The following is a 13,337-nucleotide window of genomic DNA, read 5'->3' on the forward strand; positions in this document are numbered from 1 at the left end:
AAATGAAGTGCTTGTGGGTACTATTTTAAATATGATAGCTTTAATCCTTCATAGGGGATTTTGAATTAAATATGTATTGCGAGCAAGTTAACTGGGTTTGAATAAAATGAGTTTTAGTAAGGAAGTTTAGACATGATCATAATAGAAACCATGTATACCCTTTAAAAGAAAATCGAGTTTTTCAAGAAATTCATTAATTCGGTATTAAAGAGTTATCGTTTTGCAAAAATGTGGTTTATAATGCAAAGATCAAGTATAGCAAAACGAGATTTGAACTTTTGATAAAACAACAAATTGGAATGATGCCCTCCTATGCTCTTCATAACTCAAACGAACCGCATGCGCAACAAATAGTGCATGTGTAACGTGTGGATTTACCAAGAAATGTAATAGATCAATATTCGCTATTAAGAAAGAAATCCTCATGGTATGATGACCATTTAGGGAAAGTGGAAATGCGAAAGTCAATTCATTATAGGCAGAAGTCAAAATTGCAACGAAAGGAATATAAGAACTTTATCTGGAATTTCGTGTGATAATCGTTGTTAAATGACATTACCAAGGAATGTCGAATGAAATGAAATGAAATAGGGGATTTGCAAAAGTATATGACTTCTTTTGTAGGGCTAATAATTATGACTCGGGTTAGACTATGCACCGATGTTTGTGAAATATTGTTCCAATGTACCTCAGCGAGATTTTGATCGTTTGTAGGATCGCGTGGCAAAGTGCTTCTTTTTTATTAGTAATTCTTCTACTGATGGAATTATCACTAGTATCATTGTGCCTAATTATATTTTTCAGAGGTCTTGCTTTGAAAGTTGTGTGTGATATACTTTGACGTATAATTTAAGTTTCTTGTGTTTTCTTATATAATAGCACAACTTTACATGCTTCTTACTTGCGTTAATAGTTTATGGTAACGCATTGGAAATTCTTATACTTTTGATGGTGTCCCAATTTAAAGGGTTCTCGTTGCACTAGTTACGAGGTAGATGATCAAACGGAATAATGTTTGATATCGAAAAAGAGATTCCCGATAAAGAAATCTAGACACATATGCTTGTACGTTATCCCTTTTTGGCTTTTGGAATTCCTTATAGATATATATATATATATATATATATATATATATATATATATATATATATATATATATATATATATATATATATATAAAATCATATGTTTCACATGCTGTAATATACATACCCTCTATAAGGTCAATGTATTTAATAGATTCATATTTCCAAAAACAAGTCAGATATCAGGTCATGATATTATTTAGGGAAATCTTGTCACTTGTTTGACATATTATGTACCCCGTCTTATCCGGTTTGCGCCGAAGAGGTAATCTCAGTATATCCGGACAAGCTGGAGAGTCTGCTACTCTATACCCAGTTTTGGCGGAGAAAATTTTCTATTTCCCATAAATAGTATCTTTTCAAGATTTTAAAAGTGCCTCTTTTATTAGGGCTTTTATCCAGAATCAAGGAAATTTGTATTTCCATAACATATCTTTGTTCTAGACCAAGTACTATCAATAAGCAAGAATTAATAGTAATTTATTGCTTATTTATCATATCTTGCAATATTCTAATTACTATTCTTATGGTATATCAATATTCATTATATTATAAAGTAATTTATTTTGAAATTTATGTTAAGGCAAAATTCTTAAGTTCAAGTCTAAATAGCATCCTGTGTGCTATCAGATAATATTAAGTTCCTAATTCTCCGTTTAACCTTAGGTATTATTACAACACCTAATTGTTTAAACAAGTGGCTTAGCTTATACTAAGGTATCTTTTCTTATGTTCAAGTCTAAATGCTCTCAGATATGCTACCAGTTAATAGCAATCTCCTAACTCTTTTTATATAAGCTTAAGTATTATTATCACAACACTTATAGGCTTAAAGCAGTGGCTCTGATACCACCTTTACTGTCACGACCTCCGACCCACCCTGGACGGAATCGGGAGCCGCGAACAGCCAAGTGGTACCGGTGATTACTTTTGAAAAAAACATTGCAGCGGAAATTTTACCAGGACCGCGAGTTAGGAAAAATATCAGAGTTTAAAAACACCGGATTTTATTTATTAAATAGATGGGATAAAAACCCATGTTTTGCAATGGTAGCTTTTAATATAAATAAATTTGATTATATAAAACCATATTTCTTAATTTGATTTAATTAGTAAAATGAGCCACTTCTCGAAGTCCTTCATTGCCGGATCCAATCCTTACTCCAATTTACTGTAATTACCTGAAACGCGTTTTAAAAAGGTTTTGTCAGCGGAAAATACTGAGTGAATAATTCATTTGACTGAAAACGACACATTTGCTATAATTCACAGTATCAAGAGAGATTACAATGTTTCTATGTCAACCAATTACCCACAGTATTTGTCACTCGACCGGATCTGTGACTGTGGTCATATCACTGTTGGGTCCGTTCACCCACACGTGACGTAAATCCCTATTTAGGTCCTGTCACCTAAAAGGGTTTCATGATATAGGCTCGCCCACCTAATCTGATAAAAACACTAGTAATGTGCACAATACCCCACATACCGGCTGTAATTGAAGACTACATAAACTTAATCACTGTAATTATAACTTTGGAAAATAATTTGGAGTATTGTAAAATAGTTGATAAAAAGAGAATGACTCACATTATAAGCATGCAGTATTGAATTAACAAGCTTCCTGATTCAATTTCTTCTGAGAATTAGCATCTACTTTGATTGTAAGTGTATGGGTAGAGTTTAGTCTACTGATAAGCCTGATAACCTAATTTGAACTATAATACATACGAAAACTAGGTAATTAACTAATACAGCATTTACGATAAACTCACGAGATTAAAACCCTCACGACGAATGACAAAGTGCAATCACTTAAACATCCATCGGATTCACAACAAATGACAGAGTATTCCCCGAGTTCGGGTGGCACTCAAACATCCTGTCGGAATCACGATAAATGACAAAGGATAGCGCTTAAACATCCGGTCGGATAGTTTCAGTCGATCGGACACTGAATCGTAATAGCGATCGAGTTATTACCGTGTATGGTAGCAGAATTCGAGCTAGTGTGTGTTTGGTAGTAATCAAAGAATATCTCGGAGTGTATAACGAATTTTAACATCGCTCCAGTGCCAGAAATCAAGTCCCACACCCCTCTATATATACTAGAAAAAGGGCGCGCCCGCGTGGCGCGAGGCCCTGTCGCGTGGCGCGAGGAGGGCGGTTTTAGCATAGGGTTGCCACGCGTCTCAGTAGCTTGGGTGAGTCGACGGAACGCTAAAATTCGAATTCTATTGAAAACTGTTTAGATAATATCAATTAGGAAACACCCCCTCTGAGTTTTAGGGGCCCTGATCCTGATTCTGGTTGTTCTGAAAATCTTAAGGTTTATGTAGAATTACTTGGGTGTCTCAAGTAGGGTTTCTTTTTAGACAAAAATATAAATAATAATACTAATAATAAAAATATAATAGTTTTGGTGAGAGTTGTTATGGTTTGGGACAAAAAGGAATGAAATGGTGAGGAAAGAGAATGGACCCACTTTATAACTTTAGGGTTCAACTAGAAAATCTCCTGGTATAAATTTTGGGTATAACTTTTGAACTATTTAAAAATATATAATGCACTCGTGATAAGTATAGTACCTCTAATTCAACCTTGTCCCGAAGTCCCGAGATAGAATCCCAATAACTTAGTCGGGAAGAGCCCTGACATATGTTATGAGGCTCAGATCAATCGGAAAGGGTAGCAGTGATCGGGAGCTACAATACTTAAAACAGGGCAGAGCCTTATTATTATTATTATTATTATAGGTGAAATAATAATAAAAAATAAGAATATGAGATTTCGAGAGGCTGGAAAGTTTTGGGCAAATATTGATTTGTGGAATTCCTTCTTATTTATAGTTGCATGGAATCATACACGTAGCATATACTGTAGTTGCATGGAATTTATATATGATGTACACGTATCATATGGATTTAGTGTTTATCATGTTGATTTATCTTTTATTTATTTATGTGTATAAATATGCTAGTTCATACAGTTAAGTGATTTATTATTATTTATTATTTTATTAATTTTATATATTATAATTAATTAAACTGCTTCACTTATTTGGCGTGTATAACTTCTAAAACATGACATTTCATAAAACAATAAATATGTCATTAGAATGAGAATAATTTTGTCTACATTTGGGTCTAAGTTTTATTAAAAATAGAGTAGGTTCAAAATACAATGTAAGTTTAGTTAGTAAACAGTTCATGGGCCCGTCCAGGTACTTCATATTTCTTACAGTCAACTTACCCATAATTTACCCGTCTAATAATATAAGTTTTTGTACAATTTTATTTGAATAGAAAGGTCACCCATATACAGGCCAATTAATTATAATTTTTCAACCAACTATATAAAATAGAGTTTAAAACTATTTGGGTTGAATATTTATATTAAAAATAAACTAGTTACTAGTTACTAGTGGTTAATAAATTTAATTAAATCTATAATTTTTATATAAAAATAGGAATGTTACAATACTTATCACTTCCATAGCAATGATAAAAAGAAATGGGGAAAGCGGGTCTCCTTGTCTTAATCATCTCTTGAATTTGAATTGTTTGGTTGGCGATCCGTTCACTTGCACCGAACCCTAACGAGAGATTAGGCATCCCTTAATCCAAGAGATCCATTTCTCCGGGAAAGACATTTTCTCCATCATACGAAAGAGGAATTTCCAGTTAATAGACTCACACGCCTTTTCGAAATCGACTTTGAAAACTAGAAACTTCGTTTTTGATTTTTTGCCCAAGCCACTGTTTCGCTCACAATGAGAGGACTGTCTAAAATATTTCGGCCTCCCACAAACGCTGATTGCATAGGAGATGTAACCTCGTTAATGACTAACTTTAGTCTGTTTGCCAAAACCTTGGCAATTATCTTATACATTGATCCAACCAACGAAATCGGACAAAAGTTTGCAAGCTCTTGAGGGTCGTTCGATTTTTGGATTAGGACTACAAAAGAGGAGTTACAACCATTACTAATCGTACCACTTTGATGAAACTCATTCATAATCCCCAAAACCAAATGTTTAACTTTATCCCAGAACACTTTGAAGAATTTCAAAGAAACGTCGTCCGGGCCCGGAGGTTTCCCTCCATCATAGCTTTTAACGGCCAGTAAAACTTCATTTTCCGTGAACCGCTCACACAGAATAGCTCCATTCTGCTCAGAGACACTTGGCAGCCCGTAATTGATGAAGTCAGGTCTACGCCTTATGGGTTCCGAAAACTATTTTTAAACCACTTTCTGATTTCCTCTTTCAACTCCACAGGGTCCGAAACAAATCTATCCTGAAATTTCAGACCGTTTATCCTATTTCTTGCCATGTTTACCGAGTTCATTTTGTGAAAATAAGCACTATTGTCGTCACCATATTTCAGCCAGTTGACTCAAGCCTTTTGTTGAAGGTCTTTAGCTTTAATCAACTCCATTTTATTAGACATCACTCGGAGTTCAATTCTGGTTCTTTTTTCCTCATCTGATAACGGCCTGTTGATAGCTTTTTTTCAAGTATGCCGATTATTTTCACCATATCATCCAACTCCTAGTTTTCAGCTCTCCTAACATCCATCCTCCATCTTTTAATTTCCGACTTAATATGTTTAAGGGTTCCAGCAAGAACCACATCATGTTTACCCCCACCGATAACCGTATTCAGCATTATCGACAATCTCCGCCAATCTCTGCTCCCCTACCCAAGAATTACAAAAATTAAAAGGTATGGGGCCAAAGTCGGCCGACGAACATGACAAAGAGATCGGGCAATGATCCGAAAACCCCCTTTTATGAACTTCCACTTTAGCATTCGGCCAGATACTCATAAACGAATCATTCACCAAGAACCTGTCAAGTTTACTCATTTTAACATCACTGTGACCCGAAATAAAAGTGAAATTACCCCCAGTCATCGAGTATAGTAGAAGCCCTGAACTGGAAATAAAACCGTTGAAAGCATCGGTTGTCCCATAGTCAAATCTAGAATTGACTCGCTCATCTTCAGACCGTACATCGTTGAAGTCTCCCAACATAACCCACACCCCACTATACAGGTTGATCAACTCGGCTAACTCAACCCACAAAGCTCGTCTGCGAACCGGATCGTTGGGAGCATGAAGATTTAAAATATTTACTCTATCTTCAACACCGGAAATATGTCCCGATAAAAGTAAAAATCTTTGATTCTTGGTAACCTGAACAACACTAAAAGCGTCTGGATTCCATATAGACGCCAAACCCCCAAATCTGCCAACGGAATCAACAGTAATAGCTTTCAAGTTGGAATTATCCCAGAAACGGCACAACTCAAACTCAGATAACTCCACCTGGTGTGTCTCATAGAGACCTATGAAATCCGCTTTAATCTTACCTTTCAGGTTGCGAACCTAAAATCGTTTACGAGGAACAGAAACCCCGTTAATATTAATAAAGACAAAATTCATTGGCATCGATTTGTCTCCAACTCCCCACTGACCAATTTCTTCACATGGTTTTCGAAACCCTCCACTCCTATACCCAGACAAGCTCCAAATTCCAAAGTCCGAGTAACTTCATATTCGAAATTAAGCCAAACCCGCTCTTCCTCCGGGCTTTCATCCATTGTCTCCCTATACATTCTTCTCCTCGGTTCTGATCTTCCAACCCTAATTTCCTCTTCTTCAAGTCTGAATATCTCCTCAATGTTAAAAGGATCAGAGACGTTCGTATTCTCCACTGGCTGATTTAAGTGAGGGATTATAAAATCCTGGGCCTGTTTAATATTCTTAACAACACGTTTGGGCATGTTAGTAATATAACTGGGCGGAGTGGGCTCATGAAACAGCCCTCCATTCTTAACTCATGTGTCTCTCTTCTGCGTCTCAGGCCCCACGTATTCTCTCTCATCATGAAGGCATGTATGCGACGATTCCTAGTTCCCATGTATCTCCATACCCTACACGTGCTCCTCGGTATTGGGGGACGAGAAGTCCTTTGAGTTTTCCATTCACATATGTGGTGTTCCAAGCATGCAACCGTTCGATTATCTATCATTGGACACCGGAGACTTTCCAACTTCCGATGACCTCCCTAGAGATCCCAACTCGGATTCCTCCGTATTCAGGAAAGCCGGGCACCATTAACGAGAAATCTACTCCACCCAAACCCTGATATTCTGATCCTTCCAGTTTAGATTGAACTCCGTAGAAACCCTCTTTCCCGTATGAACCAGAATAACAAGACGATCTTCTGCCATATTCCCATTATTAGCCTTAACCTCAGATTTAATCAGGAGCCGGCCATATCTCTCTCCAATTTTGTTGAACACATGTCGATCCTAGAGAGAAATAGGAACACCCAACACCTTTACCCAGGCAACTCTCTCAAAGAGAGGTGGGATCCCCTCGCACACGTAAAGTCTCGAGAACCACTTCTCCCACTCCTCAACTCGGTGACTTTGGAACTCTTCCGCTTCCTCAGGACATTTGAAACAAAGCAACACTTTGAGACCACCTAGATATCTCAAATCAAGACCTTCCTCCATGATCCCCGTGAGGTGTTCTTTCAGATTGTTTAGAATATTGATATCCTTGACTTATCCAATGAGAGACTTGAACTCCCATTTTTTCTTAGTCTCCGGGTTCATTGGGGGTAATTCTATAGTAACGTCAAGGTTGTCGTAATGGTTTGGATTAACAGCGGAACTATAAGTTCTTTTATCCTAATGCTGCGCAAAAGCCATGCAAGGGGCCCTAGCAGGTTTTAAAATAGGTTCCGCCACTTGGAGTCTAGAGAAAACCGAGACTCTTTCTCCCTTGTTCTGCGACTCAATCTTCGATCCATCCTTGTCAAATTTCGCTAAGTTGACATCAATCACCGCACCGTAGATCCGGACTTCCTTTAACTTACCGATCCACCAAGTCAGTTCCCTCAGTTCCCTGACGTTGGACAGTTTAATGAATCCAAACTTATTGCCAACTCTGTCCTTTTTGAAAGGGACGAAGACGTCTTCCAGATTATCCAGATGTTTGAAGGCCTTCCACAGATTTGCCCGGTTGCAAGAATCAGGAAGGCTGGAAATAAAAAAACGAAGTTGCATTACGAAGCCTGAGTTCCCTATTGACGAAGTTTTTCTCCTGTCTGGCTTCCTTTCTGCTGAGGACAGTGTGCCAACTATCCTCCTTGTAGTACCGCTTATCCTTAATCTTGTTCTGTTCCTCGTGCTTCTTTCTTCGCAAATCTTGTAGCGTCGCCGGATCTTGCCTTCTGTATTGACCCCCCTTCCCCCTGACCCATGGAGAGAGTTTTCCTTTTGTCTTTGTTGAATACAAATGAATTTCAATATTGAACATACAGAATGGTCAACAAAGTGACTTATGAATGGTTTACCATTGAAGAATAGGTTCACATAACCATTGGAATAATCATTGGAATACTGGAAGTACCACATGCACTTATTAAAGGCAAAGAGGTAATTATTGATAACTTTAAATGCCAGAGTATCTTAGATTTTTTCCCATAAGTGATTATAAAATAAGGGTTAAGTTCACGTACAAAGTACCTTATCGTACAAAGTGGCATTTTTCTTAATTATTTGCTTTTAAAGTAATTATCAAAATTACTCTACAAATGATATTCTAGGGTAATTTTGATCTTGTAGGGTAATTTTGTAACTCTACAAGTGTATCCAAATTATTCTGCAAGTTTATCAAACAATATACAATTCAAACGTACTCTAAAAGATCATTTGTAGAGTAATTATGACACTCTACGAAATTACCCTACAAGATCAAAATTACCATACAAGATCATTTGTAGAGTAATTATGATATTCTTCAAGATCAAAATTACCCTACAAGATCATTCGTAAGGTATACTTTACGAGTAAATAATTACGAGAATACCACCACGTTTTTTTACCTTTTCACCCTATTTATACGTTTTGTATGATCAAAATATTGTATTTGATTTTTTATCTATAAAATAATACCTTTTTTTCTAAGTACATCCCTTAACTGTATCATATATGCAAATTTTCTAACCGATAGGATTCTTATAATTGTAAATGTAAAATTGACATTTTACTAACTAAAACTTACATTTGTTATAATATAATATATTATAATGAGTTTCTTTTGTGAGCAATTGTTATGGGAACTGCATTTTCGTTCATGGTTCTTAATAATTCACTCTTATGGTAGTTTTTTTTTTTTTTTTTGAATGGCCGAAATAAAATTTTTATTCATTGTAGTAAGACGCTACCACCATAATTACAACCAAAGTAACACATACACCAAAGAAGAGAAATCGTTTACACCAATGCAAAACTACCAATACAAAACTTTAACCAAAGCAACTAAATCGGCACCAATCTTCCCATGATAAATGCACCTCCTTTGAGCGATTTTTAACCCATAAATACGCTATTGCCTTATCTTCCTCCAAGACTTTTACAGTATTTGGTGAACCTTGTCTGAAAATAACCTCGTTCCTCATCCTCCAAATACCCCCAAAAGTAACCATATCAATCGCATTTATAGCTTTTTTCTTTTTTTTTCGATCCTGGGCTAAATCCATGCAACTCTAGCAGATCTTTAACATCAATGATCGGAGGTATTTTGCACCACCCTGCAATATCTGCCAAATGGTTTGCGCAAAATGACATGAGACAAACAGATGCTCACAAGTCTCATCATATTCACTGCATAATGTACACCTTTGATTCTGTACCGGAATATTTCGAACCGATAACGCGCACTTGGTCAGCAATCTTTCCATTTCTGATCTCCATGCTACTATGGCCACCTTTTTTGGGACCCAATTATTCCACTCAAAGACTCTGCTAGGCCGCTCCCTATTAGCCGAACTAAGAATACTTTTCAGTCCCGAAACAGAAAAACAACCCGATGAGTCATATTTCCAACGCCAACCATCACGTCCGACCCTTAGATTGAGGGAGCCGAGAACTAATAGCAATTGTTGAAACTGAGAAGACTCTTCGGGACTAAATTCTGACCGGGACCAATTTCAATTGAGTTGTAAGCCATGACCAAGACTTCCCATGACTACACGATCAGCCACCACGCACTCCTTTTCTTTCTCAAGCTTGAAAAGATCAGGAAACCGAATGTACAATGGGTCTGGTTCCGTCCAGTAGTCCAACCAAAATGAAATCAGGCTACCATTTGAAACTGTAGCTGTAACAGCCCGATTCAGATCTACTTCCGCGTGTAATAGGACCTGTCGAATGCTTATTATACTTTTCCAAGGGCCTGGCATTGAAATTTTTACTGGAATTTCCTTCCATGCTCTTGGGTTGTGGTGAATAGCCCAAATGACTTTCCTCCATAATCCTTCTTTTTCTGTTTTAAACCTCCACCACCATTTAGCCAACATTGCTAAATTAGCATCCCTAAGAGATCCAAATCCAAGCCCCCCCCCCCAAATTCGACAGGAGCAATTGTTTTATCCCATGCTACCCAATTCATTCTTGCCTTTTCTTCCGACCCCACCCCCCCCCAAAAAAAAAACTGTACGAATCTTATCAAGGGACTCCAAAACCTGTATTGGAGCCTTAAATAACGAGAACTAATATGTAGGAAGAGAGTTCAATACCGATTTAATAAGGGTTATCCTGCCTCCACACTATAACGTTTTTGCTTTCCACAGTGAGAGCCGACTTCTAAAGATATCCAAGACCGTTTTCCAATTCCGCACAAGATTCATGTTAGCCCCAACAAGTATACCAAGATATTTAAATGGAAAAGTACCTTGCTTACAATTGAGGATATTCGCCATATTATTAACTTCTTGGTCGCTTACACCAATACCATAGACGCTACACTTCTCAAGATTTACTTTCAACCCCGAGACTAGATAGAAGCATCTAAGCACTCGACGAAGATTATTAGAATTTGCTATGGACCATTCACCTACAAACATCACATCGTCTGCATAGGCGAAATGTGAGAGAGGTGCACCATCATTAGTAAGTCTAATACCATGAAACAAACTGATAGATACTGCCTTTTCCATGAAGCCGGTCAGTGCTTCCATAGCTAAAACGAAAAGGAACGGAGATAATGGATCTCCCTGACGGAGCCCTCGAGTACAATCGAATTCCTTGGTTGGAGACCATTTACAAGAACCGACTCCCTCGCTGAGTGAAGTGTAGCCATGACCCATGACCTCCACCGAGTTAGAAAATTCATTTGAGCCATAATAGAGTTAAGAAACTTCCAGTTAACAGAATCATAGGCTTTGTGAATGTCAATTTTGAAGAACATGCCTTTCTTTTTAAATTTCTTCAACCAGTTCATGATCTCATTAAGAATAAGAGGGCCGTCCATAATATTTCTGTCTGCCAAGAAAGCCGACTGTTGTTCTGAAATTAACTTCCCCACCACTCCTTTCAATGTGTTCACTAACACTTTTGAAATTACTTTATTAATAATGCCAATTAAGCTAATAGGTCTAAAGTTTGATGGGCTAGCAGGATCTTTGACCTTTGGGATAAGTGCTATAAAGGAAGAAGTACAACACTTATTTAGAGAGCCATCCGTATAGAATTTATTAAATAACTTTAGAATATCATCTTGAATCCCTGACCAGCATTTCTTAACGAAATTGAAATTAAAGCCATCCGGCCCCGGAGCTTGATCCCCGTCACATTCCCAAACAATCGCCTTTATTTCATTAATTGAAAATGGTACTTCCAACATATTTGCCTCCGCCTCGGACAAGGAACCCAAGTTTGGACATTCAAATTCCGGTCTAACTTCCATTGGCTCCGAAAATTGCTGATGGAAAAATTCATATAGAGCCTTCTTAACCACCAGTGGATTTGTGACCTAATCCCCATCAATCCTTAACCCATTTAGCCTATTAGTGCTAATATTGGAGTTAATGATATGATGGAAAAATGAAGAGTTCTCATTCCCTTCAAGAGCCTATTTAGACTTAGATTTCTGACGCATATCCAATTGCTTTAATCCATCAAATTCTCCTATATGATTCCTACATGCAGCTCTTTCCATTAACTCATCTTCTGACAACACTCTTTCTTCTGCCAATTTTTCTATACCAATCATTCGCTTTTTTGTTACTATCATACACACCTTCCCTTCTCAGTTTCCTAGTTTTTAACCAGGCCTTAATATTGTTTTTTAACCATCTAAGCTTGATTGCAAGAGCAAGATCTTCGGGGCCAGAAAAATGAAATGAACCACACGTCTGTAAAACATAACTCAAGAAGCCAGGATATTCAAACCAAGAATTGAAGAATCTAAATGAGATGTGACCATAATCTGTTTGAATCGTTGAAAGAATAATCGGTCGGTGATCAGACACATCTCTATCCAGAGCTAAAACACTCGCATTAGGCCATCTCTCCATAAACCCCAGGCATACCAAGAACCGATCCAACTTACTTAATTTTTTCCATTATCCGATATGTAAGTGAAGTTACCCCCTGTAACAACTCTCGCTAAAATTAATACTTAGTATGATTAATTAATCAGTTAATCAATATTAATTAAGCTAACAAGATTAATTAAGCTAAGTAAGGTTTATTAAAAATAGATATATATGGGTCGTATAAGAACGTTTAATATTAATAATAAAATATATTTTTTTTTTCCTTACTCCGTTTTTAATGAAACTTAGGTTAAAACGTAGATAAAAATATGCTCATTCTAAAGACATATTCATCGTTTTATAAAACGTTATATTTTAAAAGTTATGCAAGAAAAACGAGTGAAGCAGCTGAATTAATATATATAAGCAAGCTAGCTAGCATGTCAAGCAGGTAGGTAGGCACGTCAACTTATCCCACATCGACCAGAATATGAATTGAGGTGCTTGCTTGCTTGCTATAAATAAGAAGCTTAGGATTCATTTTTCTTTGCTCATTTCTTTTCTTCTTCTCTCTATACGTTGGTGTTCTAATCAATAATCACCGATACGATATTCTGTTCGGTCGATTCAGGAACCAACTAACGGAATCCAAAGTATTATACTTTCTGAGTTCGTTAAACGGAATCCAAAGTACTATACTTTGTGAGTTCGTTAAACGGATGCCAAAGTACTGTCTGAATAAGACTACACTTTGTGAAGTTCGTTAAAGGTTCGAATCTCGTAACTATCGTTGAGGTTTGATTTGGGTTTTACACAAATACGTATTCCATTCTGTTAAGCTATATGTTTAACTACCGAAAATACTCCCCACCACACACACATGCGAATCACTAATTAGTATAGCAGGGTGCTGCT

At 37.0% G+C, this 13,337-nt stretch overlaps 1 protein-coding gene across 1 annotated transcript; it reads right to left on the reverse strand.

The window, feature by feature from the left end:
* Positions 1-11,125: 11,125 nt before the first annotated feature.
* Positions 11,126-11,851, reverse strand: LOC110913930. The gene has a single exon (XM_022158747.1). The coding sequence runs from the start codon at positions 11,849-11,851 to the stop codon at positions 11,126-11,128; it is 726 nt and encodes a 241-aa protein (XP_022014439.1).
* Positions 11,852-13,337: the final 1,486 nt, after the last annotated feature.

The sequence above is a fragment of the Helianthus annuus genome, chromosome 15, assembly GCF_002127325.2.
Source record: "Helianthus annuus cultivar XRQ/B chromosome 15, HanXRQr2.0-SUNRISE, whole genome shotgun sequence".
In the NCBI taxonomy this organism is placed as follows: domain Eukaryota; kingdom Viridiplantae; phylum Streptophyta; class Magnoliopsida; order Asterales; family Asteraceae; genus Helianthus; species Helianthus annuus.

Coding starts and splice junctions, on each gene's coding strand:
- LOC110913930 (XM_022158747.1), bottom strand. CDS start 11,851: ATGGAAGTTAGACCGGAATTTGAATGTCCAAACTTGGGTTCCTTGTCC.